This window comes from Muscardinus avellanarius, assembly GCF_963383645.1.
Source record: "Muscardinus avellanarius genome assembly, chromosome: 3".
In the NCBI taxonomy this organism is placed as follows: domain Eukaryota; kingdom Metazoa; phylum Chordata; class Mammalia; order Rodentia; family Gliridae; genus Muscardinus; species Muscardinus avellanarius.
Window position 1 is genome coordinate 142,517,591 of NC_137788.1, and position 20,708 is coordinate 142,538,298.

At 44.5% G+C, this 20,708-nt stretch overlaps 1 protein-coding gene across 1 annotated transcript; it reads right to left on the reverse strand.

Annotated features, from left to right (window-relative positions):
- Positions 1-755: 755 nt before the first annotated feature.
- On the reverse strand, positions 756-20,419 carry IDH3A (isocitrate dehydrogenase (NAD(+)) 3 catalytic subunit alpha; the record flags this gene model as incomplete). The annotated part of the gene is made up of 11 exons (XM_080692511.1): positions 756-839; positions 3,059-3,211; positions 4,041-4,125; positions 5,762-5,826; positions 5,924-6,026; positions 7,845-7,978; positions 8,993-9,180; positions 10,446-10,560; positions 13,118-13,201; positions 14,943-15,005; positions 20,393-20,419. The coding sequence occupies 11 exons, from the start codon at positions 20,417-20,419 to the stop codon at positions 756-758; spliced, it is 1,101 nt and encodes a 366-aa protein (XP_080548637.1).
- Positions 20,420-20,708: the final 289 nt, after the last annotated feature.

Genomic DNA, 20,708 nt, shown 5'->3' on the forward strand with positions numbered 1-20,708 from the left:
CAGTGAAAAGGAATTACCATTTTTTGTTTCATTAAGAGCTCTTGCAAAGAATATTAAATCTCAAGGTAACAAAATAATTGAATACACAATGCATTTGGGGCTTTGTATCTAATATATTATTTATATCTTATTGACAAAAATTACATTGCTCATTATTTCTTAGATCCAAGTTTTTATTCATAGTAATTCATGTAAAGGACAGATCTGTCTTTATTTTCCATCACTAAGAAAGATACCATTTTCAGTTTCTGATGTGAACTTTCCCAGGATATTTTTCCTGTGCCTATTTAGTTTTGTAAGAATGTCATCTTGTGCTCTGATGTCAATATCCTGTTCTATTTCTATTATTTTTTTTTTGTAAACCAAGGAAAACAGGACTTTGTTTAAAAAGTTAGATGTTTTCTCTTATTAATTCTGTATCACAATATTTACAGCTGAGGAAAAATGATTTTAACTGAAGTGTAGAATGGTTAACAATGGCAAATGATACAGTCCACTTAAAAGAGTTTACAAAAAACTGTTTCATCAGATAGACATTTAATAAATAAAACAAGCACTCGGAAGAAGTCCCTTGAAAGCAGGCCCAGGGACATCACCTGCACCCTTTGCAGACTGTTAAGAAAAGGCCAGATCTAAAACTGCACTCTGTCAAGAAACAAGCAAGCCAAACGCATACGTATCCCAGGTGTTTGAAGAGAGGTTCGTGTGGTGGTGTCCATTAGGAGTGAACGCAGCAAATACCATCTACGCAAGGGTTAATCTAAATCTTTTACCCGGCGACAGATTTCTTCTGTGAAGTCTGAGCATTTTGAATTGCCTCCCAAATCTTTTGTTAAGCTCTGGAAATAGAAAAAAATAAAAAAGAAATAAAAATGCATCCACACACTACACTGAAGCCTATTTGCCTGTTCCTACTTTTATTTAGTTCCTTTTTTCAACGCAAGGTCCATTACGCACCACCCACCTACCCAAGGACGACATGCTCTGATAAATATGAGGCGCTTCTGTTACGAAAAGGAGTAAAGTTTTCAAAAGCTTTTCTGTTTGTACATACACCCTAAAAAAATATTGGCTGATTGTGGGTATTTAAATGAGAGCAAATCTAAACAAGGTTTCATAAAGTTCTTGGTGAATTTTAAACGAAAATAACTTAAGATGTTCTGATTTAAGAGGCTGAAAAACAAATACCAAGAAAAAAATACTTGAATAACTAACTTACGCTTCTCTCTCCATGGGAGAAAGATGACCGGGCAGCCCATCTTTCTCAAGCAGCTGTATCAACATCCTATGCGATTAAGAGCGCCTACTGTGCACCTCGGGCATCTCTCTGCTCGCTCTAGAATATAACTCCTCATACAGCTTCAGAGTAAAAACCAAAACACACACCCGCTAAAGTTACCATCGGGCTGTTAAAAACATACTTGGCATTGGGTGTACAGCTCAATGCTACCTAATCACAAGGCCTTAAAATAGATCCCAAGTACTGCAAAACAAAAACAAAAAACTCGCATATCTTACATTTTGGCCATAAGAAACAACCTCCAATTATGACTTCTTTAAAGAGAGCCGAGCACGGTAGTGTACACCTATAAACACAGTACTCACAAGGCTGAGACAGGAGGACTAAAAGTTCAAAACCAGCTTCAGCAATTTAGTGAGACTTATTTCAAAATAAAAAGGGCTGGGGGTGAAGTTCAGAGGTAGCGTGCCCTGTGTTAGGTCTTCAGTACCAGGAAAAATAAATAAATAAATAAATAAAAAAAGAAGGGGCCAGCTTTGAAGAGATTATGCTAAGAGGAGGATCTGGAGCTGGGGGTGGGGGTGCATGTCTGTAATCTCAGTGCTTAGGAGGCTGCGCAGGAGGACTGCAGGTTTGAAGCCAGCAACTTGGTGAGACCCTGTTTCAAAACAGAAAAAAAAAGCCGGGCGTGGTGACGCACGCCTGTAATCCCAGCACTCAGGAGGCTGAGACAGGAGGATCACAAAGGTTTGAAGCCAGCCTCAGCTACTTAGTGAAGCCCTCGGCAACTTAGTGAGACCCTATTTCCAAATAAAGTATAAAATAGGTCTGGGAGTATAGCCCAGAGGTAGAAAAGCCCGCGGATTCAACCCCAAGTACCACACACACACACACCAAAAATTAATAATAAATAAATAAATAAATAAATAAATAAATAAATAAAAATAAGGCTGGCCCTCTCTGGGCGTGGCGGTGCACGCTTGCAATCCCAGCATCTGGGAGGCTGAGACAGGAGGGTCGCGGTTTGTGGACAGCTTCAGCTACTTAGTGAGGCCCTCAGCAACTCAGTGAGACCCTGTTTCAAAATAAAGACTAAAAACTAGAGCTGCGGTTGTAGCTGCGGTTGTAAAATGCTCCTGGGTTCCATCCCCAGTACTGCAAAAGAAAAAAAGAAAAAAGAAAAAAAATAAATAAAATCAGTCTGGGGGTGTAGCTCCGAGGTAAAATGGCCCTGGGTCCCTGGGTCCAATCCCCAGCACCAAAAAAAGAAAAAGAGGACTTGGCGGAGATCCGAGATCACGCAGCTGACAGAACGCCCGGCGCACGTGGCCCACACTCCCCCACTGCGCACTGACGCCACTGGTGTTCCCAAATGCTTTTCAGCCTAAATACCCGATCCCCGCCCCAGCAGAGGCACACACGCACACACACACGCACACACATCCCCTGAAGTGCAAGCAGGAAGTTCTGCTAAGAACCCACACTCAGCCACGTATGGTGGGACACGCCTGTAACCCTAGTCCTTGAGAGGCTCAGACAAGAGGATCACGGTTCAAGAACAGCCTCAGCGATTTAGTGAGGCCCTCAGCAACTTAGTGAGAACCTGTTTCACAATAAAATATAAAACCGGGCTGGGAGTGTAGCTCAGAGGTAGAATGCTCCGGGGTCCAATCCCTACACCACTCATGCAGAAAAGGCTCCCCATTCAATGCCGAGTTCTTCAGCTCTCTCGAGGACTATTTTCTGTTCCCTTAACTCAGATGAAACATGTGGAAGAAATGCCTTTAACTCGGTACAAGTAGGTCAAGCTCACGGTACCTTTCCATCCTTAATGGTAGCAAAGCACGCGGCCTCAATTCTCCCGGCATGGTCAAAGAGCCCCATGTGGCGCAGCATCATCACGGCGCTGAGCAGCAGGGCCGTGGGGTTGGCCATGTCCTTGCCGGCAATGTCTGGGGCGGTCCCGTGAACCTGCACAGGAAGGCAGCGTCAGCACGAAGGTATTGAGAACAAGCAGGTGTTGGCTGAGGGTGCAGGAGGTCCTGGGCTCTATCCCCAACACCCACAATAAAAAGAACAAGACCCAGCAGCCCTCTTCTGGAAAAGCTGGGGTCTCATTCCTCCCCAATAAAAAGTATTACTGAGCTGGGCATGGTGGCATACACCTATAATCCCACTGTTTGGGAGCTGAGACAGGAGAACTGCACATTTGAGGTCAGCCTTAGCAGGGAGTGAGCCTCTCATCTACCTAGTGCGATGCTGTTTTAGGGCTGGGGGTGTAGCTCAGAGGTGAAATGCCCTGGGGCTAAATCCCCGTTACCACACATACACCAAAAAAGCAAAACAAAATTTAGCAGGACCTTGCCTGAAAATGAAGATAAAATAGGGCTGTGGGTATAGCTAGAAGGTAGAACACCCCTGTGTTCAATCCTAGTAACACAGACACACACACACACACACACACACACACACACACACACACACACTTACTGACAGCTCTCATGCTCAGTTATCTGACATAGATCTTAGAAATAAAGAAGAAACCTTTCGGAAATAAAGCTACTTTTAAGTGCAAAAATAGAGACCAACAATCTTTTCCAAAATCTTCTAAGTGAGGAAGGATGTGTAATAAAGAAATACCTAGAGAGAAATAAGCAAATCAAGGCTGTGTAAAAACAGACAAAGCGCCGTTTTCTTTGATGACGTGCAGAACTCCGGGGTAGAAGCCTACGCATGCAGACAACCCCACTCGAGTTCTCATGCTGTTGACCGAATTCTGCTCCAGCGTCAGGGTCCTTACCGACTCGAAGATGGCAACCCCGTTGGCTCCAATGTTGCCACTTGGGGTTACACCAAGACCTCCGATCAGTCCCGCACACAGGTCACTGGGGGCAGAAAAGCAATTCAAAGGATATTTGAAAAAGAAAACACTTCACCTACCATTCAAATTTTAGTTTTTAAATACCATCCTCTACTAAAAGGAGCCAGCGATCTGTGGTGAAAGGCGGTGATTCCAAGGCTAAGGTCAGCAAAGGTAGATGAGCCGGGCAGTTTACTGTGCTGGGCAGCAGGGAGAGGCTCTGAGGAAGGCGAGCCCAAAGGACCCAGGAGCCGTGGGGAAGAGCCCCTGGCCGAGGGGACAACCTGGGCGTGAAGGTCAGTGGTAACAGCAATGGATACGCCACGGAACAAAATGGAAAACCACGAATCCTCCCCACAGATAAACAACAAATACGAACAAGTGCATCCTTACAGTAGAATGCCATGACATGCTGCTCTCCATGCAGTGGGGGCGGGGGAAGGGAAAGGCGGAAAGACAGCAGGGACGGTAAAGTCAAAGCACAGTGGGAGGTAACACCGGGAGTCCATGCTGAGAACACGGGATTCTCCCTACCACTCGTGTAAATTGTCTAAAACTCTGGAAATTATGTCAAAGGTTACTTGGGACAAGGGGAACAGCTCAGTAGTACTGCGTGCTTAGCCCAAGGCCCTGGATTTGATCCCCAGAACCATAGACACAAACTTTACAAAACATAAAGATGACCACCCACCCAGTCGCTAGACATAACAAAACATACCGAAACTCCTGAAAAACGGGAAGAGTGAACCAACAATCAGGGAGCAAGAGCCCAGGGGTGACGAGCCAACCGGTGCACCGCCCAGCACAGCGACCGCTGACCTCCACCCAGCACAGCGACCCTGACCTCACCAACTCCACTCTTACGATCCAACGCCTATCTTAGGACAAGTGCTGCAGCTTCTAATACTTGAGTAAAAGCTCAGCCCTCTTTTATTTTTATTTAGAAACAGGGCCTCTTTAAGTTGCTGAGGCTGGCTTCGAACCTGAGATCCTCCTGTCTCAGCCTCCCAAGTACTGGTATTACAAGCGTGAGCCACCACAAGTGGCAAATAAAAACTTTATGCCATAATATACTTTAGGATGTCATTATGGTTTGGATTTTACCTTTTTTTTTGGGGGGCGGGGGGAATTCTGGTGATTAAATCCAGGGGCGTTCTTCCTCCAAGCTAGAGCCCCAGCCCTTTTTATTTTGAAACAGGGTCTCACTAGGTTGCTGGGAGTCTAAGTTGCTGAGGCTGATCTCGAGCCTGCCACCCTCCTGTCTCAGCCTTCAAGAACTGGGATCACAGGCATGTGCCACCACGCCTGGCACGGTGTGGATGTTCCATGTCCCACAAAGGCCAAGCGCTAACGGCTTGGTCTGAGAGATGGCACTGCTGGGAGAGGCAGGAGCGGAGGCGCCTCCGAGGGTTTGCGTCTCCCCTCCCTGCTCCCTCGCCGCCACGACGTGCGCGGCGCTGGTCTATCACACCTCCCTGCTGCGCTGTTCTGCCGGCAATGAACCAAGCGTGGACTCAAGCACCTGAAACCATGAGCCAAAATAAACCTTTTCTCCTTTAAGCTGAGTCCAGGTTATTTTGCCACAGTGATGAAAAGCTAACACAGATGTTGATAAAGAAACTACTGGCAAGAAGTACAAAGGGCCCGTGTGGCACACTCACCTGAGGATGTCTCCGTACAAATTTGGCATCACAAGAACATCAAACTGGGATGGATCTTGTACCATCTACAAGGAATACAATTGTGTATTTAGCAATCAGAAAGTGCACACCATACACACACGATTTGCCATAAGAAGCAGATAAGTATAAATACATACTTACATTCAAACACACTGTATCAAGGTACATCTCGTTAAATTTAATATCTTTACAGTTTTCTGCAACTTCCCTGCATTTTTGCAGAAAAAGTCCATCTGACATCCGCCTGTATTTAATCAAATAAATACTGCTGAAAACAAAGACTTGCAGAAAGAAGAGTCAAATCAAAGAAGTATATCTGAAAAATTTTAAATTCCAGAAACCAAAATGTTTGATTTAAATTACAGTAAGATTATTGCTTAGGCAGTTAATAAATTCAAGCTGAAAATATCTGGGAGCCGGGCATGGCGGCGCATACTTGTAATCCCAGCACTTGGGATGATCACAGGCTTGCAGACAGACTCAGCAACCTGCGGGGCTCTCCACAACTCAGTGAGACCATGTTTCAAAATAAAGAATAAAATAGGGCTGGGTATGTGGCTCAGAGGTAGAATGCCCCTGGTTTCAATTCCTGGTATCACCAAAAAAGAAAAAAGAAAAAGAAAAAGAAAAAAGTATATATTAAAATATTTGGGACTCTTCTGGAAGCACACAAAGTAAAAATGTACAATAGTTTGATCATAAAGGAAAAAACTAGATTTTTTTAATATTATCACCCTGGCCAGAACTAAGAAATACCCATTAATATTATTTAAATTGTCTTAAAAGGTTAATGTAAGCCAGGCGTGGTGGTGCACACTTGTAATCCTAGTACTTGGGAGGCGGAGACAGGAGGACCACAGGTTTGCAGCCAGCCTCAGCAAATTAATTGAGGTCCTCTAAAACTTAGTGAGACTGTTTCCAAATAAAATAATAAAATAGGGCTGGGGTGTAGCTTAAGGAAGAATAATGCCTCTGGGCTGAATTGCCAGTACCACAAAAAAGGTTAACTTAACTCTATTACTTAAATGATTTTACTGTCTTGTATGTTCATATTTTCCTTTTGTTAAGAAAGTTCTTTTTTGCTGGGCGTGTTGGCGCACGCTTGTAATCCCTGCGCTTGGGAGGAGGAGACAGGAGGATCGCGCAGATTCGAAGCCAGCCTCGCTGGCTTAAAACGCCCTGTTTCCAAATAAAAAAAATATATAAGTACCACAAAAAAAAAAGTTCTTTTTTGTTTATTTCTGGTACTGGGGGTTGAACCCAAGGGCACTGTACTTCTGAACTACACCCCAGCCCTTTTTATTTTGAAACAGGGTCTCACTACATTGCTAAAGGACTCAATTGCTGAAGCTGGCCTCAAATCTGTGAGCCTTCTGTCTCAGCTTCCCAAGTACTGGTATTACAGGAATGGGCCACCATGCCCAGCTATAACTATGTCTTTATACAGAGTTGGCCTTTAATAAACTGGGCAAAACACATCAGAGAGTATTAGCACTGACTATTTTGAGCCCCCAAGCATGTGGCCATTTCAGAAACATCCCCACTATTCCACATCTAAAACATACACTACATGGCCTCTGCCAAGTAGTCGTCTAGCCCCAAGTCGTCTCTAGCTTCCTTTTCTGATAGAACCTTAAGCACCTTCTAAACTTGCAAACCTGAATCCCCACCCCTTCTTCCTGCCTCTCCCTCTCCTTCTCCCTCTGACGGTACTGGGGATTGAACCAAGGGGCATCTCTCAGCCCTATTTTATTCTTTATTTTGAAACAGGGTCCCACTAAGTTGCTGAGAGCCTTGCCAAGTTGCCAAGGCCAGTCTCGAATCTGTCTCAGCCTCTTAAGTCCTGGGATTACAGATGCATGCCACCATGCCCACCCCAGCCCCCTTCTTTTGCTCTGGTCGCTCATCCAGCGAGGCACAGCGAACAGATAACAGAAGAGCAATGGGGCTATGCCCAATCCTCTGACTGGTACAAAGCTCTCCCAGAGATCTTAGGATCCATGAGGAACTCTCGGTCACTAATCTCCCTCAGTAAAGTGAGAGGCACTGGCCCCGGACTCACATGATGTTGGCTTTGTGCACCGCCGTGACGTTGCTCCGGTGATTGTTCCGGGCATACTCAAAGGCAAACTCAGCGATGCGCTTGCTCGCCTCCTCAGTGATGAGCTTGATGCTTTGCACGACTCCGTCAACGATCTGAAAGAGAGAAGGCCCTGTCTCGCTGGAAAGGGGGTGGCAACCACTCGTCAGCTTGCCATCAGCAGACAGCATCACAGTGCCATGCTTGCTTGGTGTCAGCTAGCAAGGCTGGGTCACACACGCTCAGAACTGAGACAGGCGGACGCTCTACCGCACAGACGTGCAAAACCGAGGTCACCTGCTGAAGAGCACACCTGTGAAATGGGGGATTCAAAATTCAAAGGGCTTCAGTACCAGTACTCCATATTGGGAAGAAGGGAAATGGGGAGGCGGAGGGGGGACACCAAATACTGTGTGCATGTATATCATTGTCATCAAAACTTACATTATGATGTGAGACTATAATGTACCATAAATGCATAATAAAAAAATAATAAAATTCAGAGGGCTGCCGGGTGTGGTGACATGTTTGTAATCCCAGTACTTGGGAGGCTGAGACAGGATGATCACAGGTTTGAGACAGCCTCAGCAAGTAGTAAGCCTCTCATCAACCATCAATCTAGTGAGACACTGTTTCAAAATACAAATAAAAAATAGGGCTAGGGCATAGTTCAGAGGTAGAATGCCTGAGTTCAATCTCTAGTACAAAAAACAATTATTTATACATACATACATACAAAAATTCAGAGAGTGCAGTGTGGTGGGGCAGGCCTGTAATCCCAGTACTTAGGAGGCTGAGAAAGGAGGACCATAGGTTCAAGGCCTCATTTTAAAAACAAAAAATACGGGTTGGGGCGTAGCTTAAAGGCAATGTGCCTCTGGGTTCAATTCCCAGTACCATCAAAAAATAAAAATAAACAATATTAGAGGGCAGATTCTCAAGCCAGTGCCCCAAACCGCACCACCTCCCGGCACTTGCTGGAATAGTCAACCAGAGACCCAGCACCAAGACAGACACCATAGCTCCTCCCAGAGGTAAGCTGGTATTTCCAACTGGGAATCTGAACAGCTGTCCCTAGTGCACAGAGAGCCACCCAACTAGGAAGAGCAGAGAATCTGAAGTGAACGTACCACGTGCTCGATTCCACTGTATTCTCCTTCGGTGTTCTCTCGAATGGTGACAATATTTACATCAGTGTAAGGGGTTTTATAGCCTTCAATTGAGACACAAGGTCGGACATTGGCATAAAGGTCAAATGTTTTCCGCAGCAGTAAATTCATGGATGGATGACCGGCTGCTATCGGGGTCTTTAGAGGGCCTGTAATAAAGAACACCCAGGTGACAATAGGCTACATCTGGTCTCATCTGTGACCTTCTATTCCACCTATCCTCTCGTGATGCCTCTAACTTCATCCCCTCCCTCAGATCCAGGTGAAGGAGGAAAGCATCCTCTGGGATCTTACTGCAACATAAATTGCATTTCTCATCTTGAGAACCTCCTGAGGACAAGAATCCCACCAGGTGCTGGACATTATCTTATCCTGTCTCCCTGTGAGAGTCATTTAAAAATGAAGAGAGCCGAGCGTGGCGGTGCACACTTGCAATCTCAGTACTTGGGAGGCTGAGACAGGAGGATCACAGGTTTAAGTCCCATCTCAGCAAACAGCGAGACTCTCATAACCATCAATCTAGTGAGACCGTGTTTCAAAATAAAAATAAAATAGGGCTGGGGGTGTAGCTCAGAGGTAGAATGCCCCCAGGTTCAATCTCTAGTATCTAAAAGCCAAAAACAAAAAAAAAATTAAAAATTGAAAGGAGCTGGGCATGATGGCACATGCCTATAATCATCCTAGTACTTAGGAGGCAGACATAGGAGGGTCGCATGTTTGAGGCCATCCTTAGCAACGTAGTGAGATCTTGTTTTAAAATTAAAAAAAAAAGGAAGGGGGATGGGGGTATAGCTTGGAGGTAGAATGCCTGTAGGTCCGATCCCCAGTACCTCAATCAATCACTCAATAAGAAGGGAAAGCCAGGCACAGTGGCGGAAGCCTGTAATCCCAGTACTCAGGAGGCTGAGACAGGATCATCACAGGTTTGAGGTCAGCCTTGGCAAATTAAGGCTCTCAGCAACCTAGTTTCAAAACAAAAAATTAAAAAGGGCAAGGGTGTATCTCAGAGGTAGAATGCTGCTGGGTTCAATCTCTAGTACCAAAAATAAAACAAAAAGGGGGTGAAAGAGAGGAATCTCAAGAGTAGAAAATTTACCCAAGCCTCCTAGCCAGGCGGTGGCAGGTATGAGACTCCTACTCAGAGCTGACAGTGATTTTAAACCTGTGCCAAATTCCCATGTTACATGCTAGTAACTTTGAATTATCACTTTAAACATGTATTAAAATAATAATAAAAGTGAAAATTAGGTAAAATATAAATCTGGTTGAAGATAAATACTATTGGCCAATCTCAAAAGCAAGAGTGGTGACTTCATACAAGGACGGCTCTAGACTGCAAGGCCTATCTAACTTGTGCCCATGAGCTTTCTACAACGCTAGCTCGGGAGCAGCCACCAGCCCCGCGCAGCGCTACCTTTCAGGCCCATCTTGTTCTTATCCATGGACTCCTTGGCTTCTGGGGGGATCATCCACTTCCCTCCGGGTCCTTGAATGGCAGTGACGTTCCGCTCCTCCCACTGGATGGGTGCCTAAAGGCCACAGAGCACAGTGAGCTGGGAAGAGCAGCCAGGCTGACCTCACGTGACAGCCATCAAGGCTTCTTCAAGCTCTGGACGCAACTGGTACAAACACACCCACAAGAACCAGGAGTTCCTGGCATGTAAGAAGAGACGCTGTTCTCCAGCATGCCCGGGGGACTCTCCACGTCACCCTGGCTCAGCCATCACTCCCGGCTGCCACCTGCCCAGTTATTTTCTTCACAAGGACTTTTAAGGTGGCTATGATTAGAAGAGCATAAGCAGCAGAGAAATCTGCTTCACAGACATATTGTATAGCACAGACACACGCAGGAACCTTGAGAACACCTGCTAAGTGCAAGAAGGCAATCATAAAAGACCATATGTGTACACTGGTAGAGTACTGGGGACTGAACCCAGGGGCATTCTACCTCTGGGCTATACTCCCAGACCTGTTTTTTTTACTTTTATTTGGAAACAGGGTCTCACTATGATGCTGAGAACCTAAGTACCTGAAGTTGGCTTCGAACCTGTGCAATCTTCCTGTCTCAGCCTCCCAAGCACTGGGATTACAAGTGTGCACCAGGATTTACTATATTTCTGATGGTTTCTTTTTTGGTTGATGTAAACGTTCTAAAATTAGGGCTGGGGTGTAGTTCAGTGATAGAGTGCTTGCCTAGCGTGTGCAAGGCCCTGGGCTTCACCCCTCATACCACACATCTAGCTGGTGTAAATAAAAACAAAATATTCCAAAATTAAATTGTGCAGCTGATTTACACAACTGTGAACATAACCAGAACCATCAAATTGAACTGTATACTTTTAATAGGATTGCATAGTATGGTGGTGTACACCCATAATCCTACAACGTGGGAGGCTGAGACAAGATCACAGGTTCTAGGACAGCCTCAGCAAGCAGTGAGACTCTCATCAACCTAGCAAAACCCTGTTTCAAAATAAAATTAAAACAGAAATAGAAGCTGGGCGTGGTGGCACACACTTGTAATCCCAGTACTTGGGAGGCTGAGACAGAAGGATCCCAAGTTCGTAACCAGCCTCAGCAACTTAGTGAGGTCCCCTTTAAAAGAAAAAAATAAATAGGGCTGAGGGTGAGCAGAGTGTAGAATGCCCCTGGGCTCAATCCCAGTAAAAAAAAAAAAAAAAAAAAAAAAAAAAAAAAAAAAAAAAAAAAAAAAAAGGCTACTTAGAAAAATCAGAAATTGAGCCCCTGGGCTCAATCCCAGTTAAAAAAAAAAAAAAAAAAAAAAAAAAAAAAAAAAAAAAAAGGCTACTTAGAAAAATCAGAAATGCTACTTAACCTATGAAGGCACTAGTTTAAGGAATAAACCAGATCCCTTTTCTACCTATATCATTTGCAGGCAAGTAGACATAGTCACTTCCTCTATATAAGTTTTAATTAAAAGCTAGATAGGACCCGGGTTTGGTGGCACATACCTGCGATCCTAGTACCTGGGAGGCTGAGTCAGGAGGATCGCAGGTTTGAGGCCAGCCAAATTAAAAAATAAAATAGGGCTTGGGGGTATAGCCAGAGGTAGAACACCTCTACTCCTGGCAACCTAGGGAGACCCTGTTTCAAAGCAAAAATGGGTGAAGCTTAGAGGTAGAATGCTCCTGGGTTCAACACCCCGTACCAAAATCTAAACAGAGGCTGAGGGGTAGAGCTAGTGATCAGCACATGCTTGGCATGCAGGAGGCCCTGGGTTCAATCCCTAGCACCAAGAAAACAAGAAAGGATTATTTCAAAATCTCCCATATAAATTTTCAAAATGTCAATTCTGGGGATTGAACCCAGGGTTATCCTACCTTCAAACTATACTCTTTGCCCTTTTTACAGGTTTCAATTTTGAAACAAGACCTCACGATGTTGCTGAGGTCCTTGCTCAGTGGCCAAGGCTGGCCTCAAACCTACCATCCTTGCCTCAGCCTCCCAAGTCCTGAAACCAGAGGGCTGTGCGACCACACTCAGCCTATTCGCTATTTTGACAGGAAGGTACAATGAGACCGGTGACTTGGTAAGGCTTAAAAACCTTAAACCCAAGCATGGTTCAAAGATCCACAAATACTGCAGAACTTTACATATAATGAATTTTAAACTATCAACAATAACAATAACAAAACACTTAAACATGCATCATTAAAGTAAAAACTGTGGAGATTAACAACAGACCTTCCCAACTTTACAGAACTGTGTGAGGTCATACTAAAGAGTTCGTATAATCCAACTGGCCAGGAGAACTTTTCTATGAGTTGTTATTAAATACATATTTTTGGCCGGGTGTGGTGGCGCACGCTTGTAATCCCAGGACCTGGGAGGCTGAGACAGGAGGATCGCACAGGTTTGAAGCCAGCCTTAGCTACTGAGTGAGGCTCTCAGCAACTTATTGAGACCCTGTTTCCAAACAAAATATAAAAAAATTGGTCTGGGAATATAGCGTGGAGGTTTAAGACCCCTGGGTTCCATCCCCAGTAGCCCCCCCACTACACACACACACACACACACACACACACACACACACACACACACACTTCTCTCTCTAAGCCTACTTACTTTGGCAGCATCAAAAATCTTCATAACTGCAGCTGAAATTTCTGGGCCAATTCCATCTCCTGGAATTAAAGTTACTGTCTGAACCTGAATATAAGAAATCATTAGAGGAAGACAGTAAGAATTGGTTTTTGAAGATAAAAAATTAAAATATAACATCATTAGCCTGGCATGGTGGCACACACTTGTAATCCCAGTACCTGGGAGGCTAAGACAGAAAGATTGCAGGTTTGAAGCCAGCCTCAGTAACTTAGTGAGGCTCTCAACAACTCAGTGAGATTCTGTTTCCAATTTTTAAAAAAGTAGTGGTGAACTAGGCACATGCTTGTAATCCTAGTACTTGGGAGGTGAGACAGAAGGATCGCAGGTTCAAAATCAGCTTCAGCAATGAAGTGAGGCTCTCAGCAACGGAGATCCTGTTTCCAAATAAAAAATAAAAAGTAGGTCTGAGGGTAGAGCCCAGAGGTAGAGGGCCCCTGGGTTCCATCCCCAGTACCACAAAGAAGGGAGGGAGCAGGGGGAGACTGGGCCTGCAGCTCAGAGGTAGAATGCTCTGGGTTCGTTCCCCAGCACCACAAAAGGGAAAAAAAGAATATCATTGAGAGAGAAATCCACTTATCAGGAGTGACTCAGAAAGACCCAAATGCTGTTAAGAAAACAACTAACCTCCCCAGACCATCAAAGTGGAGGAAGAATCATCAGACAAAAGATTCCACAATTCTACTCTTTACCTGAGAACTCAAATGATGCTCTTCAGATAAAACAAAAAAGAAATAGAACCACCAAGGCGACCACCCAATTGATATTTACTTATATTAAATTTTTTTTTTTTGCAGTACTGGGGATGGAACCCAGGGACATTCTACCTTCAAGCTACACCCCCAGCCCTATTTTTTATTCTTTATTTTGAAACAGGGTCTCACTGAATTGCAAAGGGCCTCACTAAGTAATAGCTGAGGCTGTCTGTGAACCGCGATCCCTTTGGCTTCTTCTTCCTGTTCTCCCAATGTGTAATAAATGTCATTAGGCCACTAGAAAATCTACTTTTCTTCCACAGCACAGAAAATAGATTGGGGAGAAAAGTGTACTGTGGTTTTATATATTCCTCGTGGCATAAAATGTTCTATGGGAGTATAGGAATTATGAAATCCAAATCAGATTCTGTAAAAAAAAAAAAAAAAAAAAAAGGGATAAAATAAACATGAAAATCACTGACCCACAGTCTTAGAATGTTCCAAAAATGTGGTATCAGCTTTTAAAGCACAGAACTCTAATGCTGGAAATTCTAAAAGCAGCAGATTTAATGAACAACAGATGGTCTACTAATATGATCGTCTGTAAAAACTATAAGGAAAGTACAAGCCTGTGGGGCTTGTAGAGATTTGAGAAATTCGGAATTGGTAAACAATCTACTGTTTTTAGGGAAGCTTGCAAAATAAAAATGTAAAGCAGGTTTCGAAGCTTCTCAACAACTGTCTCTCAAACTGCACTAGTTTTTTGGGGGAAAAAACCAAGTGTCTTACCAAAATGAGATTGTGAAACAAAGTTAACAGGCTCGCGGGTAATTTCTTTCTATTTTTATAAGAAATCTCCTTCAAGATATTAAAGTAACAAGCTTACATAGCCAGCTGTAACATAATTCTTTTAAATGTGCAAGTGACCTAATATATTTTTGTATATTAGCTAATAATTTTAATATTCATTGTAAATGGCCAATTTTCCCTCATTTTAAATAGATGGAGATTAAATGCTATATAAAAAATGTATTAGAGCATCTTTCTTGAGAAACTTCTAAAAGGAAAAAAATAAAAGACATAAATATACTCACACCACCAGCAAAACCTCTGGTCACCTGTTTTGGCTTGTGGAATGCACCCAGCAGCCGAGAGACCTACATTAATATCAACAGTGAAATGTTATACACAGAATTAAACCACATACAATAAATGATAGAAATTTATTATATTTCTTTTTGTGTGTATATGGTAATGGGGATTGAATCCAGGGGCATTCTACCTCCAAGCTATACCCACAGCCCCATTTCTTAGTCTTTATTTTGAAACAGGGTCTCACTAAGGTGCAGAGGGCCTCACTAAGTAGCTGAGGCTGTCTGCGAACCAGGATCCTCCTGTCTCAGTCTCCCCAATGTTGGGATTTTAAGCATGCACCACTATGCCCGGCTCCTTTACCAAGGTTCTTGTCATAGAGTGGCCTTTAAATGTCATTCTTCCAATAGTCCACCTGCTGGTAGATGAATCATGTTCTAGGATTAATTTTGGCTGATAGTTTTGGCATAAAGTATTCTTTTAAGTCTGGCCCTATCTTTTATTTTCAGTCCAGAGACATGACCAGAGATACAAATGATTAGAGAATACAATTCATTCATGCTTTCTTGGTTATTGATTGTTATCTGTAGTAGAGCCAGTATTTCAGCAAAGTTGCCAGCTCCATAAAAGAAGACTAAGACACTATGTAACAGACGTCTCTTGGCTCATGTATCTACCTGAAGATATTACCTTTAACATTTTCAACAAATTTTAATGCCTTTGGTCTGTGTACCTAATTTCTCTTTTTATATTGCTTATTACATGGCTTTGTATCAGTTCTCAAGGACTAAGTTATTAAGGTTCAAAATAACCTTTTGAGCCAGGCATAGTGGTCTATGCTTGTAATCCCAGTATTTGAGAGGCTAAGACCAAAGGATGGCAGGTTTGTGGCTAGCCTCAGGTACTTAGTGAGGCTCTCTACAACTTAGTGAAACCCTGTTTCAAAATAAAGAATAAAAAATAGGGCTAGGGGTGTAGCTCAGAGGTAGAATGCCCAAAACTCTAGTATTGTACAATAAACAAACAAACAAACAAATAAATAATAACTTTTTGACATTTGTGTTTCTGATGTATGATGTTAATGGAAAGAAATGTAACAATGGTAATTGTCTTATTGTGGTAGGATTACTGGGTGACTTGGTATCTTTCACTAGTTGCCCAAAATTAACAATAATGACCACATTAACCTGTATTACTATTCCACACGTCACAGACATCAAATAGTACTTTTATTATAAATAAAAATAGATTTTATTTTAATTTAATTTAATTATTATTATTTTTAGGGGGGTGGTACTGGGGTTACTGGAAACCTTTCTACCCTCCGGGCTTCACTCCCAGACCTATTTTAGATTTTTATTTAGAAACAGGGTCTCTTAAGCCAGCAAGGCTGGCTTCAAACCAGCGCAATCCTCCTGTCTCCGCCTCCCAAGTGCTGGGATTAAAAGCGTGTGCAACCATGCCCAGCTTAAAGTTTATTTTTTCCTTTTCTTTCTTTCTTTCTTTCTTTCTTTTTTTTTTTTTTGTAGTACTGGGGATGGTGACACCCCAAACCCTATTTTTTTTTTTTTATTCTTTATTCTGAAATGGTCTCACTAAGTTGTGGAGGGTCTCACTAAGTAGCGGAGGCTATCAGCAAACCCGCCATTCTCCTGTCTCAGCCTCCCAAATGCTGGGATTACAAGTGTGCGCCATCAAGCCCAGCACAAAGTGTAATTTCTTAACATTTTCCAGAGAAGAATGGATATAATGTATGACTGAAGCTGCACTGGCTTACAATCAGAAGACCTGGATGCTGGTGCTCATTCTGCTAAATGGTCCTGTGTGATTAGGCACATTTCTACTTGTTGAGTTCAGTGTCTCCACCTAAAAAATAAGTGAATGATGCCCGGGGTTTCATAAGGACCCTCCTGTATCTAAACTTTGATGGTGCGTTTCCCCAAATTGACCCGGTAGTTAAGCATGTTGACATAAAACCATGCGAATCATCAGAGAAAAAGTCAATGTTTGAGCCAGATAGTATAGTTTTGTCCTTCATCTTTTGACAACTTATATTCACAAAATTGGCTTTGAAGAAGTGTACTGCTTAAATTCAGATGTAAACTGTTTAGGTTTTTCAGACTTGAGCAAGCTAGCCACACTGAGCCAATATGTGAGAAAAGTATTTCTGGGGAGTTCCCCAAAATATCTGTAAATGCGCAGCATTACCAGCCATCAGAAATATAGTAAATCCCAAGCCGGGTGAGGCCCTCCACAATTTGGCAAGACCCTGTTTCAAATTAAAGAATAAAAAATAGGGCAGGGGGTGTAGCTTGGAGGTCGAATGCCCCTGGGTTCCATTTCCAGACCCACAAAAAAAAAAAAAAAAAAAAAAAGAATCTTAGTAAATCTACATAAATCCTTCTCCCACCTCCCATAAGGGAAAAAACCAGCTCCTGCCACTGTGATACAAGACTTAGCTTCCCCAAAAAACTGCCTTAAAACATAAACCGAGGAGTGCAAAGATTTTTTATTTGTTCAGTTTGATCTCTAGTGCCTAAAACAGTGCTGGCCTTACGTGCTCAATAAGCATCTTCTGAAAAGCACTGAGGCCAACCTCAATCATATTTCTATTTGAGGTCCCTTAATACATGCAATGACTCTGACAACCAGTCTTTTCCATATCTATCATCTCTCCTCTGAGATCTTCAAATAAAGTATGCTCCCTTGATGAAATCATAAGGACCTACATATTTTAGAGCACAGACTGTCTTCTAGTGAATAAAATATTTGTACTTATATCAGTGTGTGTGTGTGTGTGTGTGTGTGTGTGTGTGTGTGTGTGTGTGTTACTGGAGACTGAGCTCAGGGAAAGTTCTACCACTGAACTCTACTCCCAGCCCTTTATTTTTTTTAATTTTGAAATGGGTTCTAACTTACGTTGCTAATCTCAAATCTGTGATTCTCTGGGTCTCAGCTTCACAAATACTGTGATTACAGGCATGCACCACCATGCCTGGTTACATCATTTATTTTGGTAAAGCCTTTAAAGAGATATTCAGATGAGAAAACTGAGGCCAGGCTCAGGAAGCTTATACTGGATCCCTGACCTGACTTCAGGCCAACTTAATCCACAGCTTTTCATTTCCTTTTTACCTTAATACTCCACTTAAAAACTAAGAGACAGGGTGTTGGATGGATGCAGGGCAGACTCCCTCAATATTAAATGTGCTTAGCCTGAAAAACCTTTAGAAGCCCTCTATTCTCTCTATATGAAAAGCTTTTTAAGGTTCAAGTACACACACACACACACGTACACACACACACACACACACACACACACACCCTTAAATGGAAATCCAGTAAAGGAACTGCTCTGCTTAAAATTGGCATCCAGCTCAGCAACCCCACCAGCCTGGGGTCAGCCTCTGGGGCACCAATCCCTAAGGGGAGAAACTGGCCCAGAGGTTGTATGACTCTGTCAAAGGTCACAAGAAAGTCTACATTAGAGGAGAACCTCATCTTCTGACTCCACAACCTGGTACTTTCTGAACTCCCACTAGGAGGGTTTTTTCTTGCGGAATTCACCAGCAGTCATTCACTCCAGTGTTGCTTTAATGCCTCATTCTGAAGGCTTAACGTAACCTACCAAAGATGAATTAGGGAGATTAAGAGCAAGTCTAATAATTAAAGGACTGATCTGTTTTAAAAGTGACACAAATTGCTTTACCAGCCGGGCATGGTGGCGTGGTGGTGCATGCTTGTGATCCCAGCATTTGGGAGGCTGAGACAGGAGGATAGTGGTTTGCGAACAGCCTCAGCTACTTAGTGAAACCCTTTGCAACTCAGTGAGACCCTGTTTCAAAAAAAAAGACTAAAAAAGTAGGGCTGGGCATGTAGATCAGAGGTAGAATGCCCCTGGGTTCTGTCCCCAGTACTGCCAAAAATAAAAAGAAGTTGCTTTACCTTTAAAGCAAATGTGACACAACCGTTACCATCCCAAGCATAATCCAGGTTTGAAGAGAATAACAAAGGAGAATCTTAGCTTCTGAGCAAAAAACCCACGTACTGATGCCCAGGAGCCACTGTCTGCTTGATGCCCACCAAAGTAAATATATACACAGTGAAGAAGCTCCAGATTTTTGTGTTTCTTCTGCATGTTCTAACTGCTTTCACATACATTATTTAAGCCTCAAGTCTGTGACACAAGTATAGCTATTTCACAGATGGGCAAAGAAAGGCTCAGAGATGGTAAATAATTTGTTCAGGGTCACAATCAATGGCACTGCCCAGATTGAAACCTAAGACTCCTAAACTCCAACACAGAAACCTAATCAGTAAATAACACCCTATCTCTGGACCTCTCTTTAAAAAGAGGGGTGGGGTAGCAGCTGGTGGTGGGGCACACTTGTAATCCCAGTATTTAGGAAGCTGAGACAGGAGGATAGCAAGTTTGAAGCCAGCTTCAGCCTCAGTGAAACCTTATCCAAATAAAAAAAATAAAACACGACTGGGGGTGCAGCTCAGAGATAGAATGCCCCTGGGTTCAATCTCCAGCACCACACACTAAATAAATAAATAAAACAAAAAGGAGAAAAAAGTAGTATCAAGTCTTACGGGGAAAAAAAAAATTACGGTAGACTCCTAGCGGGCCCACCCCTTACTTGCAACAAGGGACTCAAGGCCTATTTTTCCTGCACGGTACCTATAACTTACTATGTGACCTTGGCCACAGAGCAGGCAGAACGCTAGGTAGAACCAAGACTCCTGGGTTCCTCACCCAGCCTGACACCGACCTCCTGAGTGACCTTGAGAAATCGGTCTTCAGCCACCAGTTAGCTCCCCTAAGAAACCAAGGGAATTGCAAAGATAACTCCGGCATCTAGGCCGTTTAAGAGAGCCGGAGCTCCCCAGGTCGCAGGATTCCCACCAAGAAAAGGTAAAAGGAAGGCGCTGCCGGACTTCCTCTCTGAGGGTTCAGACAGCAACTCCAAGGGGTAAGATGCCCCGTGTCCTTTGAAGGGGAAATAGTTACAAGAGCACAAAGGTCAAAATGGGAAGCGCTCGAGGTGGGGGGAATCAAACAGGAAAAGCAGCCCCGGGATTCCCTCGTCCGGGAAAGCCGCGTCCCACGCCCGCCGTCACCCGGCAGAGGGCCGCAGCCGCCGCGGAAGCTGGCGGGGCCGCCGTGACCTTCCCCGGCCGGCGCGGGGCCCGGGCGGAGGCCGAGGGACCGCGGCGCAGGGCCGGCGCCCCCCGCCTGACCTTGAGGCCGTCCCGCCCCGGGCGCGCCGTCCCCGCGCAGGCTCCGGTCTCTGCGTGCGGCCACGGGGCGCGGAGCACGGGCGGCCGGGACGGACTCCAGGCGTCCCCGCGGGCCACCTGCCCGTCCAGACCCGCAGCCCTGCCCAGCGCGCGGCCCGCTCGCCCGCCGGTTCCCGCCAGCCCGCACACGCCCGCCCGCAGCACTCGCCTTGGAGATCCACGCGGACCCAGCCATCGCGCCCGCTCCTCTCGCCTCGGCGACAGCAGCCACTGCACCGCGCTTGCGCACCGCCGGCGCCTGCGCCTGGCCCGCGTAGCCACGCCCCTGCCCAGTGTAGCCACGCCCCCTCCATCCCGCTCCCGGCTGCGGCGTGCTCGCCCCCGCCCCGCCCTCGGACGCACCGCGCTCCCGTCGGCCAATCATCGGGCTCGTTTCGCGGAGACGCGCGGCGCCGCGCTGCGACCCGGAAGCGGCCTGGCCCGGATCTCCGGGAAGCCGCCTCCTTCTGGATTCAGTGATTCGC